This window comes from Heliangelus exortis, chromosome 3, assembly GCF_036169615.1.
Source record: "Heliangelus exortis chromosome 3, bHelExo1.hap1, whole genome shotgun sequence".
Classification (NCBI taxonomy): Eukaryota; Metazoa; Chordata; class Aves; order Apodiformes; family Trochilidae; genus Heliangelus; species Heliangelus exortis.
In genome coordinates this window covers 21,810,004-21,837,963 of record NC_092424.1, presented here as the reverse complement: position 1 = coordinate 21,837,963, position 27,960 = coordinate 21,810,004, and the positions used below count along the sequence as shown (strand labels likewise).

The 27,960-nt window shown below is 38.7% G+C and overlaps 1 protein-coding gene across 2 annotated transcripts in view; it reads left to right on the top strand.

The window, feature by feature from the left end:
• The window catches only part of KCNH1 (potassium voltage-gated channel subfamily H member 1), a 185,413-nt gene that overhangs the window by 90,318 nt on the left and 67,135 nt on the right, over positions 1-27,960 (top strand). For both annotated transcript variants that reach the window (XR_011725049.1, XM_071739557.1), the window contains exons 8-10: positions 363-562; positions 4,172-4,424; positions 18,204-18,400. Coding sequence is in view for 1 of the 2 variants with exons in the window: in XM_071739557.1 (XP_071595658.1) it covers positions 363-562; positions 4,172-4,424; positions 18,204-18,400 (650 nt within the window). In the remaining variant the exon portion in view is untranslated. The remainder of the gene's footprint in view (positions 1-362; positions 563-4,171; positions 4,425-18,203; positions 18,401-27,960) is intronic.

Sequence of the window (27,960 nt, the reverse complement as noted above, 5' to 3'; positions counted from 1 at the left end):
ATCAAGTCCAACCCTTGATCCACTCCTGCTGCAGTTACCAGACCATGGCACTGAGTGCCACATCCAGTCTCTTTTTAAATACTCCAGGGATGGAGAATCCACCACTTCCCTGGGCAGCCCATTCCAATGTCTGATCACCCTCTCAGTAAAGAAATTCTTTCTAATGTCCAACCCAAACCTCCCCTGGCACAACTTGAGACCGTGCCCTCTTGTCTTGCTGAGAGTTGCCTGGGAAAAGAGACCAACCCCCACCTGGCTACAACCTCCTTTCAGGGAGTTGTAGAGAGTGATGAGGTCTCCTCTGAGCCTCCTCTTCTCCAGAATATGTTTTATATATATTGTTTTCTCTTCTTTTTTTACAGCCCTTCTGTATGCAACCATTTTTGGTAACGTGACAACCATATTTCAGCAAATGTATGCCAATACAAACAGATACCATGAGATGCTGAACAGTGTCCGGGACTTTCTGAAGCTCTACCAGGTCCCTAAAGGACTGAGTGAACGTGTGATGGATTACATTGTTTCCACATGGTCAATGTCCAGAGGAATAGATACTGAAAAGGTAAGGAAATTAAATGGCAAGGAAACAAGTCACATCCTGAAGGTATTTCATTAAAATAAACAGGAGGTCTTTTCTTAGTAAAGAAGACAAATACTCTTGAAATAGTTCCAAGCAGTAGCTTCCCTTAATTTTAAACTTCTTAGATACAGTATTTCACCTGTTCTGTCATACTGGTAGTGGTAAAATTATTTATGTGTTATGGCTGTAGTTCATGAAAATGTACAAAAATGGATTAAGGAAAGAGCTTTGTTTTCAGTGAGTAAATAACTAAATAAAAAGTTCCAAGTTCAAACACAAACTCAGAATTTCTTCAATTGAAATTTTTTTTTCAATATTTCTATTGTGTTAGGTTGTTTTCAGCTCTGTGGGCCTGAATGCAAACTAAAACTTGTTCTGTGTCTATTAGAACTTGAATGTAATATTCTGTGTGCAGTTTAAAGATACCAATGAAAACTGTAAGTCATCACTGCAATAATAATGTGTTGTTTGAAATCTGCCTTACATGAGGCAAATATTGTAATCCTAATTAATTGAATTTACAAGTAATATTCCCATCATTTCTCTAAAATAAAAACTGGGCCTTCACCAGAACTAATGTGCAAAATCAAGTACTTGCCACTTTTGTATTAGGTGCTAGCTTTTATGGAGATGGATACTGTTTTTCTTTTGCTTGTAATGAGATGTTAGTGGGTAGGGCTGGTCATTCAGGAAATGACACCAATGCTCCCATCACCAGCCTTCTGCTTGGCAGATTAATTTAGGATTCAAAATCGTAGATGCTGCAGTTAAAGAGCAAACAATCTCATTTCTGTCTAGCTGTTAAAGCATCATTATGAAGGAGTAGAACAGATGTGGCCTTGCACTGGGCTGTCAGGAGACCAGTGGGTACACAGGGTACTGTTTGCTTTCCAAAATGGTCTTCCATGTATCTGCCATTTAGATCCTGGACCACGGTTCTGGAAGCACTGTCTGTCACACCAGCTTTCAGAAAGAGACCATGTTTTAGTACTGGATAGTGGTGATTAAAGCTGTTCCACCTGTTTCCTCACAAAATACTTTTTTTGGGGTGGGAGTTATGGGTTTGAGGTGGATACATTTGGAGGAGCTGTAGAGGCAATGTCCAGGGATACATAGTGTAATGAATGCTGGTGCTTTCATTCATGCACCTATGCACACCCCATTACAAGCTCCTCTCATCATTTTAACAAAGCAGCAACAAAAAAAATTTCTATGTAAAACATGTTTGTTATAGCTTATCTTCAAAGTTCATTCTTGGCTTCCTCTGATAAGGAGAGAAATGCCTTAAGGATGCCTTTGGATACAGCAGGATAATAAAACCAAGCACAACTCACTGTAGCCATTGAGAATTATCCTAATAAACAGGAAAAAAAGTCTCCAATTATCAGGACATCAAAGATCTTAATATGGTGTTGTTTTCAATAACTTATGTCTTCATAGCTGAGCAATGAGTGTTACACCAAGAAAGCAACTTTCATCTGCATAGCAGAACCTAGCAATTACAGGGCTATGCCAATCCATAAAGTCTCAGGTCTGAGCTCCATTGGTTTGATGCCTGTGTTTAACTTCTAAGTTGTCAGGCAATGAATAAAACATGAATTACTTCTGTGACAGGACAGTGGTAGTTGTGCTGCTCTTGTAGTGTGGTGCAGCTTTTCACAGATGAGGTAGATATTTAAAGATAAACTAAGGACAGAAGCAATTTTCTCACTGTTTTGTAGGCCACAAATTTGTCATTTCACTGTAAACTGCAGGCATGCCAAGGAGTGAATAATCAGCTAAAAGCAAAATCTGTAAGTCTAGAAAATGCCAACCTAACAAAATTTAACTGAGAGCTCCTGAAAGATTCTAAAAGTAGCCTGTGAGATATCTTCACTACCTCCCATGCAAATGAAAGTCTGCCATTTGTATGTAACTCTCAAATTTCTTTAAGGCCTTTAATTTTTGTGAAGTCTTGAAACAACTTGTCTAGATAGAGAAGAGAAAATCAGTTAACTTCATCTTAGACCAGGAAACCAAGGAGTTTTTGGAGAAGAGTGTAATTTTAAATATTCTCATGTATATTCAGATTTTATTACTACTGTTGCTACTGCAGCAGTGATTTTGCATGTGATCAAGTAATAGTGTGTGTGTATAATTCCAGTAGCACAGTTTGGCAAGCATCTGCAAATACTTAATATTTTTCTTGCCAGAGTAGATGAGGTAATGGCAGCTGCCTGTGTGCCATGTTAAATGCTGGTCCTGCTGCCCCAGACCATTTCTGTGAGCCTGGAAAACAGAACTGGCAGAGGGAGGTATCATCCATAACTGCCCTACACTTAAGCAATGTAGAAATATATCTCTTTCAGTGTGGTATCTGTAACAGCACATCTGCTTGGAGGTGGGCCACAGATGATGATTTTGGTGGAAGAGTCATTTGCCTTTGGAGCAGTGAGAGGAGTATCTGGAACCAGTGCTGTGCACAGTTACGGACTTGGTTCTGTGCTCTGATATTGCAGAGAGCCCCATTGCAAGGTGTGGGCATAGCCATAGTGCTTCCCATGTTACCTTTGTGTTTCCCAGGAGTGTTTGATTTGAAGCAGCCATCTCTTTCCATTCAGGAAAATGTGTGGCACTAACTCTGGAGCTCCCCCAGAGTGTTGCCTGGTTGCATGGTATAGTTACTGGTGAGACAAAAGAAAAAAAGAGGCAGACTTCTACTCCTTGATGTTTTTCTCAAATAATATGCCCTGAGATGTCCTTCCTCACAGACTGTCCTCCAAGAATTTTGCCATCCCAAAACCTTGTTCTTGTTTTGTACTTCCAGTGTTTCTGGCTGGAACTCTTAATCTGTAGATGCAATTGAAATTCTGTATTCTTTCTACTTGGCTGTCTGTAATATATTAATAACCTTCAGAAATAGCCTGACTGGTATCCTCCTGTGCTAAGCATCGGTTTGTGTACCCTTAGGAATACACATCATAAATTGCTGTAAAATTGCATTTGGAAATCAAAAGTTGCCCAATACAGTATCATACCTTAAAATCCTCTTTTGTGTGAACAAAAAACTTGTTACTGCCACAGAGGGGTGAAGTTGAACACCTGCAGATCTCAGTATTATGAGTTAATGAAACTTTTTGTACCTTTTTTTCCCCCCCTTTTGTTAAAGGGATACGAGATTCTACTTCTCCTCTGTAAAATCTGCCCTCACTTGGAGCATATAATTTGTGGGGGCTTTTAATGGAATATGCCTATCAAAAGAGTGACCTACCCTCTAGGAACAATAATTCAGGAAGTTTTTCACCACTTTCTCTACTGCTGTGCTCTGAGTTTTATCATCTTAAAAACCTAAGGCCTTATCCTGGTAATTCAATATCCAGCAGAGCATGTCGCTGAGTTGAAAACATTATTTTCCTTCGGGTATTGTAAAGTAGACCAAGTTAGTATTGTGTCTTATGTGTATAAATAGTGTGAAAATAAGTGTACACACTGACATTAGAGGTTTCATAAGAAGGAGGAAAGGCGTTCTTAAATTAAGCCAATGTAGTAAACGACATAGAGCAGGCAGATAGAAGCCATGCACAGGAACTGATTGCCTGCTTTCCTTCTCAGGTTTTGCAGATATGCCCTAAGGACATGAGAGCAGATATCTGCGTGCATCTGAACCGCAAAGTTTTCAAGGAGCACCCAGCCTTCAGGCTGGCGAGTGATGGGTGCCTTCGAGCACTGGCCATGGAATTTCAGACAGTGCACTGTGCCCCGGGGGATCTGATCTACCACGCTGGAGAGAGTGTTGACAACCTTTGCTTTGTGGTTTCAGGGTCTTTGGAAGTAATCCAGGATGATGAAGTTGTTGCTATATTGGGTGAGTTTCACAGCTGATAATATGCCTTGTGCACAAATACAGATGCACAGAGTGTTTTTATAGCCTCTTCTACTCAAGCACTTAGCTCATTACTAAAGCTTCAAAGAAATAAGCTTTACCAGAGCCTGATGAGATATGTTTTATGTTTCCTGTTCCACACAGGTAAATAGAAAGGGCAGTCATTTCATCTCCAGCTTGCTTCAACCCTATATCATCTTGTCAGTGAAAACTCTACTTGAGCTTTGGAATCCTTTGGTCATTTTTGGGTTGCTCCCTGTCTTGCCACATCTCTTTTCATTAGAAATTCACTGCACAAAGAAGACTTATTTTCAAAGTGCCTGGCTTCCTTGCCTCCCTCCCATGTCCCGATAATAATATCCTTTTGCTAAAAATTTTCCAATTAGATTTATTAAAGTCAAAGTGATACAAAAATTTAGTGCTGATTTGTTTTATCTTGTATTGACAGCTCTAGCTAGGAGACACTAAAAAAAGAGGCAGATAGTGCTGTGAACAACAGTCTGAGGCAAAGCTAGGAGAAAAGAGTGTGATAATCCAATAGATGTAGATGAATCATGGGGTGGCTAGAGCACTGAGGAGGTGATACTTATCATTTGATTCTGTCAGACCCTTTTGTGATAAGGTAAATTCTCACGGTGGTTTAATCCAGTACCTGTCACTCATAGCAGCCTGGAAAAAGAGAAGAAACCAGCCTGATAATCGTACTCTTTCTGGACACATATACCCAGCTCTCTTAAGAGGGATGTATACTGGAAAATGAAGGGGCTAATAAATATGCTAATTTCAGTTTTTCTCTGTTTCTGAACAGAATTGCATATATAGCAGAAGGTGAATTTAGTGAACTGAGGAATCAAGTTCATAATGTTTTGTGGAACACAAGAAACTAAAATAGTGAAAATTACAATGATAACTGAATCTCTTTTGTTCTAGAATCACCTGTGCTATTCAGTGCTGTATAATGCTAGCAACTTCTGCTTTTGTAAGATGCATATATGAATTAACTTGGCAAATATGGAACATTTGGTCTCAGTTTGTGACACTGTTTATCCTATAATGCCTCCTCCACTGTCCGTCACAAGAACAAAACCTCAAAACATCTTGCTGCTCTGTTTAATCAGCTTAGGTAAAAAGCACTGAAGTAGAACTTCTGAAATGTTCTTTAAAGATACTAACTTGTGTATTTTATCATAATAGTCACTTCGGAAAATGCTTGGCTTACATGCCTTGAGAAATCAGTGTTAAGGAAACCTGCACCTCTTTACCTCTGCTACTGCAGAGTGATAGGTAAAGGTAAATGAGGCAGGTTCCTTGATATCTGAAGGAACTGAAATATTTTGTTATTGGTGTTCTGCTGGGACAGTAGCAGATCCTTTTCTTTACACACTTTTTTTTTTTTTGAATTTGTCATCAGCTCTGGCTCACACTGAAGTTGATGAGGTCTGTAATTTTCTTTGTGAAAATTGTAAGCAGAGAGCAAAGTAAAATGAAGTGTGATTTGGTTTTGATTCTGTGAGATTTCATTTTGGATAATTGTGTATCAATTTTTATCAGTTTCTGAACTAAGGAGTCACCTTCCACATGTGTGGTCTTCCCAAGACTGTGAAGCCTTTTGTTGAAGGTTTTTCTACTCTGATAAGACATTATATGTTTAAGTAAGTTTTTCACTATTCTGAATTGGTTGGACTTTCTTCTCCTTTGGTATTGTGTAATGTAACCACCAGGCTACTGAAGGATTCTGCATTTAGATGGGTCAGAATTTCCTTCCTAACTGCTTTGTACTCTCAGTTTTCTTATCTGTAGAATAGCAGTGATTTTTGGTTTTAAATTCCATGTTCAGCTAAACTTGTCAAGTTCTTAATAAAATCATGCCACATAAAATGAGGCACTACAAATGAAAAAATATCCATGTTGTACAAGAAATGTGATTGTTTCTGATCATTCAGCCAGAACAGCCTATGCCCTAAGTTTTATTTACCAGTCACAATAGCTATGAACAACAGGCATGTAACAGCAAACCATGTGATGAATTCCCTAGAGTAATTTCAGTTAACAGGTATGTTGGAGAGACTGTAATCTTCTCTCAGGCATTCTCAAAGTAAAAACTAGAAATAAGTGCATAAATAATTCAAGGTGAATTATTTGCTCAGCTTTTAGCTGTCACTTAATAAAGCAGCCTTTGCAAGTTGCAATGTAGGCTGTATCTTCCTTACAATAGAAATACAATGCATCTCCCTGTTCCCAGGTGGCCAAGATTGCCAACAGCATCCTGGCTTGTATCAGGAACAGGGTGGCCAGCAGGAGAAGGGAAGTGATTGTGCCCCTGCACCCTGCACTGGTGAGACCTTGAGTGCTGTGTTGAGTTCAGGGCCCTCAGTAAAAGAGAAACATTGAGGTGCTGGAGCAGGTTCAGAGAAGGGCAACCAAGCTGGAGAAGGTTCTGGAGAACAAGTCCTGTGAGGAGAGGGTGAGGGAACTGGGATCATTTAGTTTGGAGAAGAGGAGGCTGAGAGGAGACTTTATCACTGTCTACAACTCCCTGAAAGGAGGTTGTCAGGAGGTGGGTGCTGACCTCTTCTCTCAAATGAATCATGATAGGACTAGAGGAAATGGCCTGAAGTTGCACCAGGGGAGGTTTAGACTGCATCTGAGGAAGAATTTCTTTCTTGAGAGAGTGGTTAGGCATTGGAATGGGCTGCCCAGGGAGGTGGTGGAATCATCATTCCTGGAAGTATTTAAAAACCATGTAGATGAGGCACTTCAGCACATGCTTTAGTGGGTGAAGCAGATATTGTTTAGGGGTTCTTTGTTTTGTTTTGTGATGTTTTTGCCAGGGGGGAGACAATTCTGTGATTCTGTAAATTAGCTTTGTGTGACTGCTGTGCAGCATTACATAAACCAAAGGCAAACTATACTTAATCCTTGAAGGATCCAGTTCATATGAAACATTTTCAAGTTCTAATATAATTTAGCCTTGCAAGCTAGCATATGAAATTGTGCTGTGTAGCCCTGGAATTTGGAGAGTATTTTTTACACTTGCATAGCATCCTTCGAAATCAGTTCTCTGTGGTACCCAAGAGACAGGTATATTCTCTGGTCAGGCTTATATTGTTATAACAAAGCACTGACTTTGATTGACTTGGATTAATATGAGTACTGACTTGGAAGAAATTGCACAGAGGCCAGTTGTGAAAAAATATACACTTTTTTGTGTCCCCTAAGAATGCCTTCCTCACTAATATGACTTAGAGACAAAACACAAAAATTCTTCACTGTGTTTGTATTAAAAAATTCAATAAATTTATGCATTTTGGATGAAGTTTGATGTGTTGGCATGAAAGACAGATTTTTTGAATTCTATAAAAAAATTCTGCTGAAATTACTGATGTTCATGCAACACGGTCTTTGGATTTGACAGACAATTACCTTTAAACAAGTTGGTTTATTTATTTGTGAATCATTGTAACCCATGGATCAGAAAAGGAAGAGGAAGCAAGAAAAGACACTGTTATTACCATGGCTTTCTATGTTACTTTCTAAGTATATGAGTGGGATTACATAGAAGTGAAGATTACATAGAAGAGTGGGAAGCTGCTTGGGTGAAATACAGTTCTGTTTTTGTAGTTTGCACCATTTACACCATTGTAATTGCATAGGGTGAAGCACTGATGAGCACTCAGCACTGTGTGGGAGATAGAGACAAATCATCTGGTCCCTCCCCCGAAGAGAACTGAGGAAAGCACAGGTCATGCAGGACTTCCATTAAGAGACTATTTTCAACTTGGCTTTGCTTTTAACTTTTCTAAGCCTGTCCATTTGGGCTGATGCTGCTTTATCTGTCTGAGACTGACGTACCTCTTTGAACTACTCTTGCTTAAAAACTTGCCCTTTTATCCAAATATGGTTAGAAAAAACAGATTATTTTGTCACCGCTAAAACCAGTCACCATTTACATGCACAATCAACCTTTTATGTGCACTTCATTTGGCAGCTCTACTTCCTCTGCATTGGAGCAGACCTTTCAAGCTGAGCCACCTGAAAACCTGACTGTATTGCAGGTCTGAAGTTAAAGTTTACTCATGCTCAGGAGAGATTTGTTGGATTTTAATTCAACCAATATCCTCTTAAAAGATTCCTCCCGAATTTAACACATTCCAGGCAGGAACCATAAAGTCTGCCTCCAGCTTTCTTTGAAATACACAGGAGAAAAGGGTTTGTAGTAGAAGCATAAAATAAGCCTGGACAGCAAGTTGCTTTTTCTTGATTTAGAGAAGCTGGAAGACCTAAACTGTCTTTCAGTGTACTTTTAATTTTTTTTTTACAGCAAAAAGGTACACATTTGCTTACTGCAGTGTGAGAATGCATATTGTTTGGAACTGCAGTAATCCAGCAGCTAATGTCAGAAGTCCAGCTGAGCAGATGCTGTGCCATTACTGGGGCTTGCAGGATGTTTCCCTGGTCCTCCAGCCTTGGAGTCTGTATCATACTAACCTCTCCTCACCATTGCTAGAGGAAGTGATAGTTCATTCATTATGTTTCCAATTACATGTGTGCGTAAATGATTTAATGAAAATTATTGAAAATAATGGCATAGTAGCAAAATTAACTTTTCATGAGTATATCATGTTAATACATGCGGGAATTGGATAGGAGGCCTTGTTAGAAAAGGATTTGTGTTGAGAAAACAGACCTTAATCTTACTAGAAAAAAAAATAGTTCAAAGTTAGATATGACTAAGTTGTACTCCCAGACTGAGAAGAAAATTCCTTTTCTCCAGCATATCTGAGGGAAGCAAGTGATGCTTGGATCCAGGTTGCTTCCAATGCTTTAGGCTTGAAATTGGGGTAATATTTGAGATTTAGGAAAACATTCCAGTAAAGTCTAGAGAGAAAAGGAGAAAAACCTTGAAATTGGGGTGATGGGCTTTTTTTGTCTTTTTTTTTGTTTTTTCTAGCTAGCTCTGGGGAAACAGTGTCTTGTCCTCCGATTTTCAGACTGCTGCAAAAATTTGTCAATTAATGACTTGCAAAGGGCCTGACTGAGCAGCAGATCTTCACTTATGTGAATTGTTCAGTTGCTGAAAGGGTTCTGATAATCCCTGGATAGGATAGAATCACCCCCTGCATGTGTGGATGGTAACACTGGAGGTTAGTCTTGAAGGTTGGATTAAAGACTGGGAGCCTTTAAGCCTTTATTTAGCAACTGAAAAACAGAGCCTTGAAAGCCACTGTTGTGTTCAGAGCTGAGCTTCTATTTACTAGAAGGTTTAGTTAAATAGAAAAACCCCGACATAAAGCAGTTTATCCCAAGCGTTGCATCCCAGCTGTTCTGCATTTATCATGTTCTTGCTCTTCCTATTTGATCTAAAACCTTTCAGAAGAATAAACTTTTTTATTTTTATTATTGGCTGTTGGTTTGGCACTATATTAATCATAGAATATCTGGACCTGGAAGAGACCCACAAGATTTGTTGAGTTCAATTCCTGACTCCACAATGGTCAGGTAAAGTGAATGAGATAGGAAGGGAAATCAAGGCACTTGTTGAGAAAAGGAAAAACATTGGCCTCCACAAGGACAGTTTGCTGTTACTGTTCCCTTTAGTACTATCAAAGTTGAGTGGAAATAGAAGAATGAAGATATAAAGTATGAAAAAATACAGTAACAGAATGTCAAGAACAGGAATTTATAGTCTAGATCTGGCTGCCTTTGTCACCATCAGGGGAAAGTGGAATTTTTTTTTTTTTTTTTATTTTTTTTTTTTGGGGGGGTGCAAAGGGGGGAGCGTGCAAAGGATGCACATAGATTTATTTTTGATATCACATGTGAGCTGAAGGAGTGAAAATTGGATGCCTCTGAAATAAAGATCTTTTCTTGTTATTTACAAAGCTCTTACTGACAAGATTGGAGACTGTGGTTTTAACATAATATTGTAGGAGAGCTTGGTGTGCCATGTTTTGTTTCAGCAGGATATTAAATGCTCCATTTGCTTTGTGTGGAGAAATTCCTGCTGATTTAATTTGATCTAATTGCAATCTTAAAGGAACATTATAAGAATAATTGTGGTTGTTTGTTTTTTTTTTTTTTTTACAATTGTTTTAGCTTACTCATTTAGCCAAAAGCATTTCATTCGGATGTAGACACAAGGGGGTTGAGTCAGATTTTGGTGAGACAGATTTGCTTCTGAGATAAGACAGGGTAAGCAGTAAGGGCAACTGCACCACAGGGATGGTTTGTCTTAGAAGAGGGAAGATTGCAGTGCAGAAGTGTTGTCAGCCTTAGACCTTCTCAGTGGAAAAGTGTTGCATTTTCCACACAGTCTTTTGAAAATTGCTTCTTGGCAGACTGGAAGCTGTCAGATAAGTTAACTGTGCTGAGCCCAAGCTCCTTCTCTTAGACTGTCCCCAGTACCTGAGCTAAGTCAGCTTTCCTTAAACTAAATTGCTTTGTGTACAACCTCATTTTCAGCATTTATTTGTGTTTTAGGGCCTGATGTTATTTAATGCCAGATCTTTTGAAAAAGTCCCTTACCTCTCTACTCTGTTTTTCACCTGAGTTTTAAATTTAGGTTCACCACCCTGTGTGAAAGATGCCAGGCTGTTGTACTCTTAGTCTGTGTAAGTGGCTGCAGGATTATGGACGGTGTTAGAGTTTTCTTATTGTTTTCTAAGACAATTATCTAACATCATAGCATTGTTTGTGCCATTGAATAAGACTGTAATGTGATCAGCAGTGTTTTGAAAAAAGAATGATTGAAATTAAAGTAGCTTTATCTTAAGTAGCTCTATTGTGCTTTTTTATTTATTGTTCAGACCTTTTTTTTCCTCTTTTTTTTTTTTTTCTTTTTTTTTTTTTCAGGTTGACACATAAAGGCAGGTCAGAAAAGTTGCATGTTTCTATGAAATGATTCAGTAAACATCAACTGAGGGGATGATTTAAAAAAATTTTCCTACGTGTGTGCCCAAGCATACTATAGGAAAAAGTATTTAACATGGAGAACTTGTTAAACTTTTTAAAATGCGGTGCCATAAAGAAATCTATACTAATACAAGAAAATTCCTGGTGGATATGGGAGCAGCATTAAAATTTTTATTGAGAAATATAGGTTTATTCCAAATGGTGGTTTTGGATAAAGTATCTTCCTTATTCCTGTGCTCCAGCTATTTAGAAATAGTAGTGTGGGTTTGCATCAGGAGTTGCCTCTTTTTAGACTTCAACCAGAGATTACTTGTTCTATGCCTAACTTCTGGTAGAGGCTTAAAAGTAGGAGCCACCGGAGCCCCTGTCTGCTGCCATCTACAGATGGTGTAAGGTAGTTGAGTGTAAGGTAGCATGGTGCAGGGTATTTGAGAAACAGATTTTTAAAACACTTTATTAATACTTGCTGGAATAATTGGGGAAGAGAGGGATCCCGTGTGAAGAGAAGCCTCAGTTGTGAACTTCCTGGCCTTCAGTTTAGTTTATTTTTTTTACTGAAGGAAGAACACGTTTTTTCACTGGAAAGCCAGGTTGAAAGATAATAAAAAAATAAATTCACAGAGCGCTTATTTTCATTGCTTTCTGCAAGTTTCAAAATAATTTTTTCCAGAAGTATGTTTCTGAAACATTGTTGAATTTATTTTTAGTAGCTGCTAGCAATATTGAATAAAATTAAGTATGCTATAGCTGTGGACTTTGTGTTTTCAAAATGCTTGCATATTTCAGAATGTAAAATCTGCTCTTTGAAACTCTTGTGAATCCTTTTGTCTGAAATAAAAGTGTCAGATTTGAGGGCTTTGCTGTTAACTTCAAGAAGTAGCTGTAACATAAGGCTTGTTTCCAAGTTGTCAGGGAATAGCTCTCAGAATATTGCAGCCTGAGCCTCTCATATAGGTTTTTTGATCAGAGAACTAGGACTGTCCATTCAGTAACAACCCAAATTGAGCTGGTTTTTTACCTGTTTCTCAATGAATGCATACAAATTCAAAGACATATGTCCAGTTATTTAAACCATCAACTTCTATGTCTTCTGAGTTTGTACAAACAGGCCACACACTCACAACATTTTTTACAGTAACCATTAAAAAGCAAATAAGGATAAATGATTCATGTTCTGTTGAAGCCTCCTAGCCTTTTGTGAATAAGCCTGGTAGGGCCTAATTGACATTTTAAAACTCTTCTCATCACAGTAAGTCAAGTAGTGAAATATAATCCACACTCTATTCAGAGAGACAAATAAACATATTCATTACAATAATAGAAATCTTAGCTGTAACTAAGTCATGTTGTTGCCTCTCATCCCTGCTTTAAAAGAAATGTTTTTTGTTTTGTCTGTACAGTAGTGTTGCTTCAGCAGAGCAAATTGATGCAGTTGTATAGTAAACTGTCTGCAAAATGTTGCCAAGCTGTTTTTAAAAACATGAACAGATACACTCTGTTTCTATTTGTGCACCCGGCAAATGGCTGAAAGTACAATTTCTGTTTATCATCACTATAGCACTCCTTTTGGTATCTGGTACTGGTATTCCAGCTTTTTTTTTTTCCTTACAGTCTTATTAGAGGAAAAGAATGAGTAAAAACTCTGGTTAGCAAAAAAAAAACTATATTCTCTCCAGTGAAGTTGGTCATTCACTTCGTGTTAACATATCTCAGTTTGCACTGGAGAAATCTGAAGAAAATCCAAAGTATCAAATGATTCGCATACATCATCTGCTGGCAGCTGTACTGTGTTACAGGACCAAACAGCAGTGGCTGACAAGTTGTGCAGTCTGTCTCTGGGACAGATACAGAATACTTGACCTTGATGCCAAACGGTAGCTCTGTTTTTCCTGGCTGGCAGATACTCATTGCCTTAAAGCAAGGTGCTCTACTTTCCTTGAGTCTTTCTTCTTTCTGTAAAATCAGAAGATGTAAGTTACATGGCTTACTCAGAGAAGGAGGAGATGAGGGAAGAGCAGAGAGGGAAGGAAGGATTTTCTGTTGAAGCCAAATAGACACATGGTGATCACAGGGGGCTTTGACCTGAGCCTAACATCCCTGGCTTTGAACACAAGGGGAAATAAACTGTCTTTGGTGGAATTGCTTGGATACAGTTGGTAGGATACTCAGAGAGGGACTAACTTCAGATCCTCTGGTTCTGTTCAAATCTGTTCAGAAAGGAAAGAAAAAAAAAAAAGGAAAAATCAGGCCAATTTTTTTGGTTGCATTTAAACTTCAGCAGCATTTTAACCAAGCAGTCACTAGGATAGAGACTGTCACACAGAGAGTCTGTGTTTGCCTTCACAGCAGCTGGTGTCTCCCTCAGCTTGGAGGTGGAGGACAAATCCTGAGGGTGTGTGGGTGCTTCAGTGTGGCAGCAGCTGTGGATCAGCATCACAGATAACAGTGTTTGCTCACACCTGATTTCCAAGATACACTTTGTGCTGAAGTGCTGCTGAGGTGCCATCAAGCTGTGTTAGGTCATTCTGTCTTATCTTTGGGTCTGCTGACACTATATCAGATCACAATTCTTCTCTAGTTCAAACATGCAGGAGAAGGAAAATCTGGAAGGGACCTGAGCTAGATTCTGGTGTTACCATTGATTTGAGAATGATTCTAACACAAATATTTTGCCTGATGTAATTAATCCACAGATTTGTATGAATCCTATCAAAGTCTGTACTGACTTGGTAGACCTTCAGCACATGAATCCATGGCCTCATCTTCTAACCCAGCCAAAACCCAAAAGAGAAATAAGTAGGTTATAAGTCAAAGTATTTCACATAGCCACATATTTTTTTCAGAGTCTTAAGTCATATTTTTTCTTTTGTTTAAGAGCTCTTCAGTACTTCCTGTTTATAGGAGTGAAAAAAACTAAGTTTCTTGTAGGAACATCAAGGCAAAAATGTTTTTTATTCCTTCTGAACAGAATTAGCAAAGCACTTAGCTAAGTTGCAAGAATCAGATCTTCATTACTGGTCCTGTTTTCAAGAGACAGAGTGGATGTGTGATGTGTCTTGACATTTTGCCTGACTCAGTGTGAATTTGCAGAATGAATAGAGAAATCCTCTCTTGACTTTTAAGATAAATAGCAAATTTGGTATGGAGAAAAGAATAAATATGGAAACAGAAGATGCTGGGTTTATGAAATAATTATTCACTGTTTAAATATAGCATGGTTTGGGGACCTAGTTATAATTGAAACAAACAAGCAAACATAAAAGTCAGAGAATGATTTGGCTTTTTAGTGCATAATGAGCTGGTGGTGGGAAAGGTCCTCAGCCCACAAATCCAGCAGGAAACATAAATGATTGATGTTAAAAGCTTAGATCATCCATTTTAAGTGTGATTGACAGATAATGTTCCTGGCAAATGTCTGGAATTCAGCAATCTGGGAATGAGAAATGCAAAGTACTGACAAGCAAATGGCCATCTGCATTTCTCTAGCTTTTTAACTTTTCTTCAGAGGCAAGGTGAAATATATAAAGCCTGGAGATACATGTAGAAAGAGGCTTTTGACTCTCGTTCTCTAATACAGCCATTAGACTGTGCCAACCACCTTCTGACACACTTAGAAGTCTCATCTTACTCTTCTTGCTTTCCAGTTACAGATATTTTTGATAAATAGCTACTTAATCTGCCCTCTTTTTTTTTTTTTTTTTTTTTTTTTTTCTTTTCTCCTCTTTTCCCCCTGATGTTTGAGCTTTATGGAGAACATATAAATGAAGGGAGCTGGTATGCAGTTTAATCCAACGCAGGTACTCCTGGGTGTAATTTTAATTCCTGCTTACTATCAAGACTTCCTACTCTTCCTTTCCCCCCTCTTTTTCTATGAATGTCAAACACAAGCCTTTTTTTAGATTCTGTCAGTGTATCTGTCAGTAAATCTGACAGATATTTTTGGTAGGTGTCGTTTAGAAAACACACTTGACAGAAACAAAGAGGTATCTTTGCACATTTGCCTTGCTTTGGAAATCGAACTGTAACCTAGAATTGATTTTTCTATTAGGAGATCACTGGCTGTTAACTCAATTACCTTCAAGAAAATTGTTAGTGATAGAAAGCAGTACAACTTCTTGGTTCAGCCTGGTTTGTTTCTTAAAAATCAAGGCTGCTGTGATCTGTTTCAGGTTGTAGTTCCTGTGTTACTTTTCTCCCTGTGGTTTAACTCAGTGGGCACCCAGCAGCCATGGAAAACTCTGCCTCCTCCTTGCCATGAATGGGAAGTGGCTCCCTTGGGGTGCCAGGGAACTGCAGGGGGGACAGAGTTTGTCAGGACTTGCAAATAGCAAGAGGGGAACTGGGGCTGCTGCCACAGGTGAGGGACACCGTTGTTACTTTCTTATATGAAAAGCAGAATTTTTTTTTTAAAAGTAGAGTGTAACTAACTTCTGCTATATGTCATTTGGTATGTAGACAAAGCAGCATCGTGCTGTTTGTATTTGCATTGTACAGATTATTCTTCATGTTGCTGTGGCGCAGTAAAATAACTGTTTTCATGTTAAGGTAGGGAAACTTGTCTGGAGATACTAAGAAATACGCTAAGAAATGAGCTGAAATTCTTTTCCCTCGTGTTTGGACTGCCAGCTTTAACTGTTGCTCACCAGTAATGGCACATTTCAATACTTGATAGATTCCAGAGCGTTAATTAAAACAGTTGTTTAGCTAATTGCCTGGAAGATTGTGAGTGAAAGCATATTTATTCCAAAAGCAAACAATCCATTTTTACCCAGTGAAGCATATCAGGTTTTATGGTGCATAAAAATTGTCTCACTTCAATTTTGAATGTATTACGTGTTTGCCCGTCTAAAAGCCTTGTAAATGATGATCTATTTTAAGTGAATGGAAGCTTTTTTCTTAGGCTATTTTTAATGTATGTACTGAAAAAGCATATGTTTAAATAATTGAAAATGTGAAAAGTCATTACCATTAAAAGGAAAAGTTGCTTACTGCACCAGGCTATTGGATTATCACCGTGCTTACTGTTATGCAGCCCTTGTATTTCTGGGTATTCTCCCTGTCCTGTGTGAAGAGACTAGAGGTGCAAGAACAGGTATCCTTACTCTATGCTTTGGAGGGAAAAAAGTGTTTATGGAACAGGTGATTTCAGAGTATATATGCTTTTAAAATGGAAATACTCCATATGCTCCTCCAAAGTGCTCAGGGACTAAACTAGTCCCTAAGAAGTGAACCTGCTCAGGGCTTGTGTGGAAGACTGGGAGCACATCAGTGTTAACCACAGGTTATTGCACTACTGTGTAGCTTAACATCAGGCCTAGCTTCTCCTCAAAGAGAAAATGTTTGTCCTTCTGATGGAACAGATTACCTAATGGTAGAAGTTCAGCTCAAGGGCTGTGATGAGAGTTCTGGCTTTAATTTAGAAGTTTTCTTGACCTCTTTACTCATGACAGTTCTCTTGGCTTTCAGATAAACTTTCGTTCTTGACTATTTGTTTAGGGAATGAAATCTAAAATGACCCAGGTGAAGTCAATAAACTAATATATATTTTGATGCTTTGGCTTTAAGAATTGCTGCATGCAAAGTTTTACTTGTAAGAAGAGGGATCATCTGCTTCATCCCTACCACAACTTGGTAGACATTGTGAAGGTCCTCCTTTGTTATTTGTACTAAAAGTGTACTTTGGTGTGATTTCACCACAGCAGAGGTTTAAGAGAAAAATACCATTCAAAACCAGAACAATGTAGTTATTCATTACCAAGATAAGAAACAAGTATTCTTATCTTGCTAGCATTACATGTCAGAAAATAGAAAAAGAATTGCCATTAATCTGTAAAGGAGCTTGTGATTTTCTCCTAGACATTCCCTTTTTGTGCCCAGCCTGAGCTGGGCTATAACTGGTGAAATCCTGGCTGGGGATCAGGCAGGTTTTGGTAAACTTGCCCTGTGTTTTAGTGCCCAGATTGCCCTCTTTGCAACATTCCTCAGTAAGGTTTTCCCTGGCTGCCCCAAGCTCACACAGATGGGCTTCAACATGGGAGGGCTATGAGGAAATGGCCATGTTTTCTCTCTTTCAGTGTGTAACAGCCTAATATTCTTGTCTTGTCAGTATTATCTTGGTGCTAAATAGCCTGTACTACTCTTGGTTTTGACTACATTGTTACCATATGCCTCTACTGTACTATATGGGGGCACACATGCACAAGGATTGAAAGATTTTTTTTTTTGAGGCTCTCACCAGCTGCAGAGCATTAGAGCCACCAGAGTTGAGATCTGCTCTTTTATAATGCTGCAAAAACAGACTTTTCTGGTGATGATCTGGTGAACTAGGGCAAACTTACTTTAATGCTGATGTGCGATAGTGTTTTGCTACAGGCTGCAACTGCACTGATGTAATAGACAAGATGGTCTGACTGACACAGGAGTTGATTTTTAGCCAGATTAAGAAAACTCAACAACACGGATATAAGAGACAAATCCTTTGCTTGCCAGTTAAAAGAAGAAAAGGAAATGGCATTTCCTCTTAATTAATCTATTTGAAAAGGATCAGAGAAGAATGTGAACCAAGAATAAATCACTTTTCTTGATTTTTCAAGTCAGACCTTTACTGATATGTAGAGGGGACTTGTCACACCAAACACTTTTTGATCATGGTTTATTCTTGTGGAATTTTGCTGGGCTATTGTAACTAACAAAAATATAGTGGAAGAAGTTATCGATTAAATGTTTGATTTTTTTTTTTTTTCTAGCATAAAACAGAAGAATCTTAACTTCTTAAATTACATGTATGTTCTTTCATATTTTGGTGGAAATAGTACCATTACTGAAAGCAATGCTGCTGCTTTTCTCTAGGCAAAGGAGATGTTTTTGGTGATGTCTTCTGGAAGGAGTCTACCCTTGCCCAGTCCTGTGCCAATGTAAGGGCTTTGACTTACTGTGATCTTCATGTGATTAAGAGAGATGCCTTGCAGAAAGTGCTGGAGTTTTATACAGCGTTTTCACACTCTTTCTCCCGAAATCTCATTCTGACCTACAACTTGAGAAAAAGGGTAAGTAGCTTTGATTTTAATGTTCACTGTGTAAATAGTCACTTTTCAGGACTGTCTGTATGAAAAAAAAAACTTCTTTGAATTCTGGTATTCTTCATAACCTCTCTTAGGAGAAGGTTTGTCAGAGCTTGTCTAAGAGACTAGCATGTAGAGTCAGAAGGCCTATGTAAGTATTTATTCCAGTGCTGGTTTTATTAAAGAACTGGACTGTGTGTATGTGAAAGTATTTTACATTTCTGTGAAGTGGACAGATTCCAGCACATTTGTGAACTGTCATGCACTTGTGTAAAACAGTGTTCACTGCTTTCTGCAACTTGAGTTTGTAAAGCAGCTAAGAAGAGGTTAGGGACAATGCCTGAAGTTACAAGAAAAGTAGAAGGAAAGGTCTGAATTTTAATACATGGAACAAGTCAACAATCACAATGGAAAAGTAATAATAACATGACTGATTCTATCAAGAGTAATTTCTTTTAGTATCAGTCACATTTTGGAATTATTTTCCTAACTATAATGTTTTGATTTTCTTCGATTTTTTAAAATTTTCTTTGATTTTTTTCTTTGATTTTTTTTTATTTTTCCTTGATTTTTGGCTCTATTATTTTCTTCCTGTGTCATGGTTCAAGGTTTTTTGTTAAACGTGCATCATCATAACCTAAAATAGCATTTTAAAGTCTCTGTAATATTCAGCAATCCAGCTCTGTAGAGTTTTATTAGAATTCTAGTTGGTATAATTCAGTTGATACGATTTTGTTATGTAGAAGACAACAATATTATATTGAAAATATACATATAGGAGTACCTACAATTGCTTTAAAATATTATGATATGAAGATGCTTGACATAAAGAAATATGTTTGATAGATTTGTTTTTTGTTCCTAAGGAGTTCTCCATGGTAACTTCCAGCTGCCACTTAAGTCCTAGATAATTATACCTGAAAAAGTAGAAACCTTTTCATCTTTGAAGTCTGTTATGTAAAATTAGACCGTAAGCCTAGAGCATCAATTTTTTTTTTTTTTTTTGTACCTAAAATTAGCAAAATGAAATTAAAATAGCTTGATGGTGTTTTCTGTCTGCATATGTTATCAATATCAAAGAATTAAACTTTTCAGTATTGGGCAAAGGAGAATGTTCTGTTCACATGTTGGTCAAATAAATCAAAGCTCTGGTAGAAAATAGATGTAACGAAAAGCTAAGAAGCAAATTTATACTTGAGGATTTTCTCATAGGACTTTTTTTTCCAATGACATTGAGTTCCTGCAGGACAAAGAGAAAATATAAAGTTGAAAGAAGATTGAGGGTTGGGAGAGATGTCCTCTTAATACCAAGTATAAAAACCCGCTAGCTACCTTGTGTTAATGTAAAAAATAAAAGTAACTAAATAATTTAGTATTGCAATCACTTAAAGCATTGGTGTTGATGACTAGCATGCTTAAAAATAACACTGTGAGTAAAGTGGTAAGATGGTGAAGTGAAGTAAAGATGGTCTAAGAATCTATGACTTCTTTAACATCAGTAGACATAAAAAACTTTGATGCAAAGAAGGACCAACTCTCTTGAAGCTCACAGTAACGCTAGCAGAGTCGCATCACTGTGTGCTGAGCCAAAAGTCCTAATTTTAGAATTAAATGTCTACTGCAGAAGTGGTACTCTTTAGTGTTCATTGGCATAGCTTTTCCCAATCCAGGTTGCAAAATACTTTGTAACCACAGTATCATAATTCCTGTGAATTTTCAACATGTTCCTAATAAAAAGGTACATTTTATAATAGCAATTTTCATCCAGTTATTTAAATAATTAGTTTTTAATTGAGTTGCAGTCAGCAGGAAAGGGATGTTGATTGGTAATGGAAGTATGATTTTGATGGTTCTACATTATAAAACTAATTTTATTAATTTTATTTATTTTATAGAAAAAAAGCTGATTGCAATCACAATGCAAATGTTAAATAATGCAAGTATTATATCCTGTTGGGAATGCAGGATAGATATCATAGACAATATGATACTTTAGAGATTGGAGATAATGCATATTAAAAGGATGCTTTTTAGAGTTTGGAATTTAATCTGTTTTAAATAGCTATGAATCTTGTATGGAAATAGCTCCCCAGCATGTTGCTTTTAGCACTTCTCCTGGTCTGTTTCTGCAAATGGAATTTTATAGGACTCAGATGAACCAGTACCTTCTGTGAGTTACATTTGTGATGTATTGCATATCTTTCAGAATATAAGTATCAGAATTATATTTTTAATTTCAGAGTTTCATCTCTGGCTCTGAAAGTGTTCAACTCGTTGAAGTGCAGATACTTCAAATATATTCATACAGATTCCAAATACATGGAAAAGCATCTATGGTGATTTTGGGGTTTGGTTTTTTTTTTTGGATTTTTTTGCCTGAATGATCTCCTGAGTGTATTTTTTGGACTTGGTTATTCCACTGAGGTGTCCCTGTCTCCAGTGTGCATATGCACACTGCATATGAAGTGCATATGCACTTCACATGGCCATGGTGCTGAGCCTCACTGTACAGTGCAAGATGCTTTCTAGCCAGGTTTTATTCAGCTTAAGTGGGCTTTAGCATTGGCCCACTCTTTCACCATGTTCACAGCTGGGTCTCCTCCAATGATCCCTTTCCTTGTGGAGATGCAGCTCCCCATCCCAGACATCTCAGTGCCAGTGAGCAGTGCTGACCTTACTGATGTCCCTCACTCTGGTCCTGCTGGCCTGGATCCACTTCTGACCACTGTGTCAGAAATAAGCAGACATACAGGCACATTGTAAGGTACCAAAACCAATTGGTCTTGACCTTAATGAACTCTAGAGCTGAATATAGGCATAGTAAAAAGCATCTTCCCTTTCCTTTCCTTCCTCTCCATTCCTTGTGCTGCTTTTCCTCTCAGTCTTGCACTTGTTTTGAGCTGAGCTGAGAGGGCAGGACCCTTCTGTCTGTGTGTCCTCCTTTGTGCCCACCCCAGCACAGAGCAGAGTTATGAAATGTTGCTGTCTTCAAGGTCTGAGGACTTCATGACTGAAGAGAGACACCTCCAGTGCTCTGTCCCCATTGTGCCATGGCTGTCTGTGTCTGTGCTGTTAAAACAGTTTCCTTTTGCTCAGTTTCCCAACAAACCCCAGTGAAATATTCTCATTTCAGAAACTGCCGGTTCACTGCCAGGTGACTCCCTGAGCAGTTTCCTTGAGTGACTACAATCCCTCCCTTCACTATCTGGTTACCTCTGTGTGGAGCTCAGGCTTAGAAAACTTTGTATTTTTCCTAAAAGGGTAGAGAAAGATCTTTCATTAACTTTTTGTGCTGTCAGTCATCAAGTTTTTCACCTAACTGGAAGCAGGGGGAGAGTCAGCCAATGCTTCTGTCTCCCCAGCATGACAAGACACTTGAGCTACAGCCTGTGTCTGGAGGTGGCTGTGTGTCACACTCACAGGTTTTGCAGCTGAAAGGAAGCTAACAGGATTCCTCAGCACCCTTACTGCTGTAACGATGTTGTGAAATTCAAGCAGGGTAACTTGATGTTTCTCTCTTTTTTGGAATCTCAGAGGGAAACCAGGGTGTAGACACCAGTGGTATGTGGGATGTTCAGGTGACAAACTCACCCTTATGGATGTGAGGGTCCTTAATGCAGTGTGCTGGATGTAAGAGAAACATTACAGGTTTGGGCAGCAGGATTCACAGGCTGCAGGGAGATCTGTTTCTACCCAGCAAAGACTTAAAACACCTCTGGTTTTCTGGCTTGGACTTCATAGCTCCAGGTTAGTATAAGCATAAAAAGAGAGAAGCTTTCATGATAGCTGCCTGTTGGTTTTCACTTGTGGTGAGGTGCACATTTGCTGGCACTTTCTTTAGGAAAGTGAAAGGCCTTTGGCAGCACTTTGAAGCATTCTGGTTTTGTCCATTGCCTCTTCCCATGTGTATGAGCTTTGTGACCAATATTACCTTACACTGGGTTGTACCACAGTGTATTTCTTCAGTTCATTGGGCTGCAGCTGTAATTTGTGTCCTGGAATAAAAGAACAAATGCAATAGGATGTAGCTGTGTTATTTGGGATTTTGTAAGACCGAAGGAAATGGCAAAGAACATTATGCGTTTTCACAAAGTAAGCATGACTTATCGATTTAAAACCAAAGTTTATGGTCAGAATATATTTCTTGAGAGAGCAGTGATTGCAGCAGTCATCTGTCTCCCTGCTGGAGTAAACTTTCTTGCTTTTGGATATGAACTCCAGGCTCTCTCTAGAGAGAGAACCTCTCTCAGATCAAACATTTCAGCGAGGAGTGCTTCAAGCCTTGATTTTAAATCTCATGAGGGAGTTGGCAGCAGGTTGTTTTCAAAGATTCAATCCACGGCCTTGGATTCTGTCTCTCTGCATGACAAGTTTTCCAATTCTTTTTCATGATACCCGCTCAAAACAGTATTCCAGATTTCCTTCTGGTATGGTAAGCTGAATTTCAAGATTTTAACAAAGCTTTCTTAAAATAAGTGAGAACAGTTAAAGGTTATAATTTTAGAATATTAGTCCATTTGGTGATCTATTTCAGAATGGTCAGGCTTACAGCCTGCTGCTTTTTCCTGTATTTGTACTCACTAAATCCCACAAGTCCTGGTGGGAAAGAGGGGTTTGATGCTTGACAGGAGCGTGTCGCTCAGCACTGAAGACCCAGGACATGGGCCATGACTGAAACATACAGATGGATCTGTGGCTTGGGAATTTCTCCATGCCAACCTAAGCAAAATATATTTTATTCTGTTTCCTCATTGGTGGATTCTGTGTTGTGATTTTATGTCTGCTCTCTCGCCTTGGACAACTTAGTTAACTTTTATCTGTCTCTAACAGATAACTGTTTATCTAGATCACAGATTTTTGTGCAAAGCATCTTTACAACCTGGACTGAAAGCAATCAGAGGCAAGTTATGTGGTTTTAGGTTTGCACATCTGCTATGGATGATTTAAGTGATGTGACTGTCATTTAGCTGAGATCCCGTGCTCTGAGGAGGATGTGCCCTGGGATTTATTCCTTCTCTCCTACAGCTTGTTGGAGCCCTTCAGGTAAAGCCTGAGTCCCCAGACTCAGAGAGGATTTGACCTACTTCAAGCATTTAAAATCCATATTTCTACAGTGATTATAAGAAATTCTAAAAGTGGTGAATTGACCTTGGCTGGTTGCCAGGTACCCACCAAACAGCTCTATCACTTCCACAGCTCAATAGAACAGAGGGGAGAAAAATATGGTAACAAGCTCATCAGTCAGGATAAGGAGATCATTTACCAGTTACTGCCATGATTAAAACCAAATTGACTTAGGAATATTAATTGAATTTCTTACCAATTAATCAGGGTAGGAGAATCACAAGTAAGAATACATCTAAAAAACACTTTGCCCCGACCCCCTCTCTACTTCCCAGGCTCAAATTCATTCCCAAGCCTTCCACCTTCTCCCCAGGAGCAGTGCAGGGAGACAGGAATGGGGGTTCATAATGCTTGGTTTCTGCTGCTCCTTCCTCCTCACTCTCTTCCCCTGCTCCAGCATGGCATCCCTATAAAGGGGGACAGTCCTTCACAGACTTTTCCAATATGAGTCCTCTCCGCAGGCTGTAGTTCTTCAAGAACTGCTCCAGCATAAGTCCTTTCCACAGAATGCCATCCTTCAGGAACAAACTTCTCTAGCATGGGTTCCCCATGGGACCACAAGTCCTGCCAGAAGAGCAGCTCCAGTGTGGGTTCCCTTCAACAGAGTGCAGCTGGATAGATGCTCCACTGCAGGTATCCATGAGCTGCAGGGACACAACCTGAATCACCATGGGCTGCAGGGGAATCTCTGCTCTGGTGTCTGGAGCACCTTTTCCCCCTCCTTCTTCACTGGCCTTGGTGTCTTGCAGAGTAGTTTCTCTCACATACTTTCACTCCTCAGCTGCTGTTGTGCAGCATTTTTTTTAGCCCTTCTTAAATATGTTATCACAGAGTGCAACTAACATCACTGAGTGATTCAGCTTTGGCCAGTGGCAGATCTGTTTCAGAGCCAGCTGGAACTGGCTGAGCCCAGCATGGGGACAACCGGTGCCTTCTCACAGAAGCCACCCCTGCAGCCCCCTGCTACCAAATCCTTGGTGCATAAACCCAGTATAGACAACAAAACTCTTCTGTTGCTTGTATTCAGGACATAATACATTTTCATGTAAATTTTAGCTGCAATTTAGATTATGTGGGCAAGCAGTGAAATGTTTCTTGAAAATGCTCTTAAATGACTAATCCTTTCTAAGCTGATTTGATTAATTCATCACTTGAGATGCCTCAATAAGTTTTCATATAGTGTCTCTACAGTTGTTATAAAGAAATAATGTTGTATACCATACCAAACAAGATGTCTGTTTCCCCAAAGGAGTATTAAGTTACTGAAATTCTTATAGGTCATTCTCTAGTAAATGCAGTTAAAATAAAAGTAGCCTAGTGATCAATAGGCATTAATGACTGTCAATAAAATAAATTTATGAAAGAGGTAGTAGGGGTGAATTTTGGATTACAATTCATAGAATCATAGAATAATTTGGATTGGAAGGGACCTCTAAAGGTCATCCAGTCCAAACCCCCCTGCATTAAACAGGGACATCCTCAACTAGATCAGGTTGCTCAGAGCCTCATCATGTCTCACTTTGAATATCTCCAGGGATGAGACCTCAACTACCTCTTTGGGCAACATGTTCCATTTTTCCACAACCCTCATGGTAAAGAACTTTTTCCTAACATCCAAATAAATATACTCTAGTTTAAAAACATTGCCCCTCATCCTATCACTACAGGCCCTTGTGAACAGTCCTGTTCTGGCCTTCCTGTAGGCCCCCTTCAGATACAGGAAGGTTTCTACAGAGTCTCCCCAGAACCCTCTCATCTCCAGGCTGAAAATGGAAAACTCATCTTAAAATGAAAGAATATTCTTTTATGAAGCTGATACTAAAACTGTAATTTGCCTTGTAGTTTCTTCAGTAAGAGGATATTTCCTGTTCTGTGCATTTGCATTCTGATCACTTAATTAGTGATCTGGACAAATAAATTTGTCCAGACTGAATTTATAACATTAGAATTTTAGTTATTGCCTAATGTGTTTTCTAAGTATGAAAAACTGTATCAGTATTATGTTGATGAAAGACATTCCAATTATATGTCAATACTTGGGGAAAAAATGTGGTAAATGGAGCAAGCTCTGGTTGTCTTGAAATTGAGGCTAAGCACTTTATTCATTAATCCAGAAACAGGATCAATATTTTGTTTGCTTTATCACACTTTGAGTAGATAGGCTTGAATGGTTTCTGAAAGCTTTGTTTTCTCAACAGCCCATAAAATATACAACCTTTAACTGTAAGATCTTTTTGAAACCCATAAAGTGTTCATAAACTCTTTCCATATATGGTAAAGCTATTCCCAGTAGATGAAAAATAGAGTTAACAAGGTTGATGATGAATAAAAATAAAATTTGTTTTCAAACTACTTTAGTACTTCTTTTTTTTTTTAAAAGGCATATTTGGCTTTTCTGAAGCTATTTTCAGATGAGCATTAGGAATTTAACATTTAAAAAAAGGGTTTTCTTTCATTTCTGACACACACAACCACTCATACCACCTTGTTTATCCCAACTGAAGAAAATGCATTTTTTTATTTCTACCCACCTCCACCTACATAGACTAAATTGTAGAAATAATTTTAATATAGATAAAGGTTACTTAGTGTGAATGAGGATTCCACAGAATAGCTCTCCTAAGCCTTTTTAAAATAGAAAATTAATTCCCTAGGAACTCAGGAAACTCTGAATATTGGCCCACCACTGGGGAGAAAAGGATAATCCAAAAAATCCATGTAACTGCTCTTACAGAGTCTGGGAATCCAGTCTTCGTTGTGAGAAAGGGAAAAACTTGCCAGTATTTTTGCTATAGGAGTTAGTTGTTAGTTTAAGCTTAGTTTTTTCTTGCTATTGTGTTGCCTTAGATAAATGGAAGTGTAATACAGATAGACAAGGGATGCTGAAGAGCAGCCTGTGCAGGATGTTATATCTGTCATCAGTGTATGCAAGGAGCATTACCATCTGCTCACAAGTAAATGTACTGCAGTGCCTTACTCCACTTTTGGAACATGCTGACAACGAGGAAGGAGACTTCCCATGGGAATTCAAAGTATTTCTACCCTTTCTCTAAAGCTGGAATCGTTCTTCTACTGCTTACCATGACTTGACTGGACAGAGTTTCTATACTTTTTCTATTTAAAAAAAAAATATATAAATATATATTCTTGGTTCTTGGTGCCTGTCATCCTTGTGTGTGTACCTGTGTGTACATATGTATAATGACTCCCCTGTTGCTGAATCTCTCAAGTAATTCAAATATTTTCCCCTTTCTCTAATGTATGAATGCAGCTGCCCAGACCTTTTTGTCTGTGTGCACCATGTTCTATTGTGCATCATAACTGCACTGATTGTGTCAGTGCCCTGGTAACCTCTGTGCCCTGGTGACTCTTTTTTCTGATATGCCCTAGTGCTTCGTATTGTGGAGCATTACTGACCAGGCAAAAGACAAAACAATGACCTCATATCCTCTTATATGATTTTTTTCAACTCTCTGGTGTCTGGGAAGCAGCTGACCCTGGGACAAACTCTTAATAAAGGGTGTGATTTCCTGGAATAACAGTTTTGATCTTCAGGACTTCTTTAAGGTCACTGAAAGCCTTACTCATAGGTCTGCAAATCCAAACACTCAACCCATTCAAGGCTCTCCATGAAGGGGAGAGAGATCTCCATGAAGGAGAGAGAACGTAGATAGCTATGTAATGTGAAAGTGGAGTTAGAATGGCAAGACTATGGCCTTGAGCAATCAAACATTATAATAAGTGATCAGATTGGTCCTTTCTTCAGCCCTCCAATGGAACTTGAAGTAGCTGCCCTACTTTAAAAAAGGAGTAAATTTCTGGAAGTTACTACTGATGTGTAGAGACCTTGTAGTCCCTGCTCCAGACCAAACCCAACCCAAAATTCTTGTTTTCTTGCTTAAATGTTGAGATATTTATTGTAACTGCCCTTCTCTGCTTTACTCACCTGACCAAGGTGAGCAAAGGTGGCCACATCTTCTCCAAGGACTCCATTTTACATGCATCATGATCAGTACACAGCACAAAGCAATTCTTGTATATGACAAACACTGTTAAGATTTTGACAAAATGCTTTCCCAGCATGATTTATGAACACTGGGGGGTACAAAGAGTGTTTGTGTCAACCTATCCTAAGTGATTAGACACCTGATATATTTCCTGTATCCATTCTTGAGAGTCAGTCTTTTAGTTCCTTGGAACAAGTCTCTTACTGTGGGGAGTGGGGGTTACAGCCAGGAGCCTATTACATATCTTAGTCTCAAGTCTGCCCCAAAGGAGTCCCACAGGCAATGTGGTGTCTGATGTCAACCTGCTTTACAGGCTGCTGCCCATTCCAGTGTGACATTGAAGTGTTTGACTGCTGAACGTGAAGTGGAGTAACTGCTAGGTGTGACCTTGTGAAAGGTTTTGAATTTGAAATC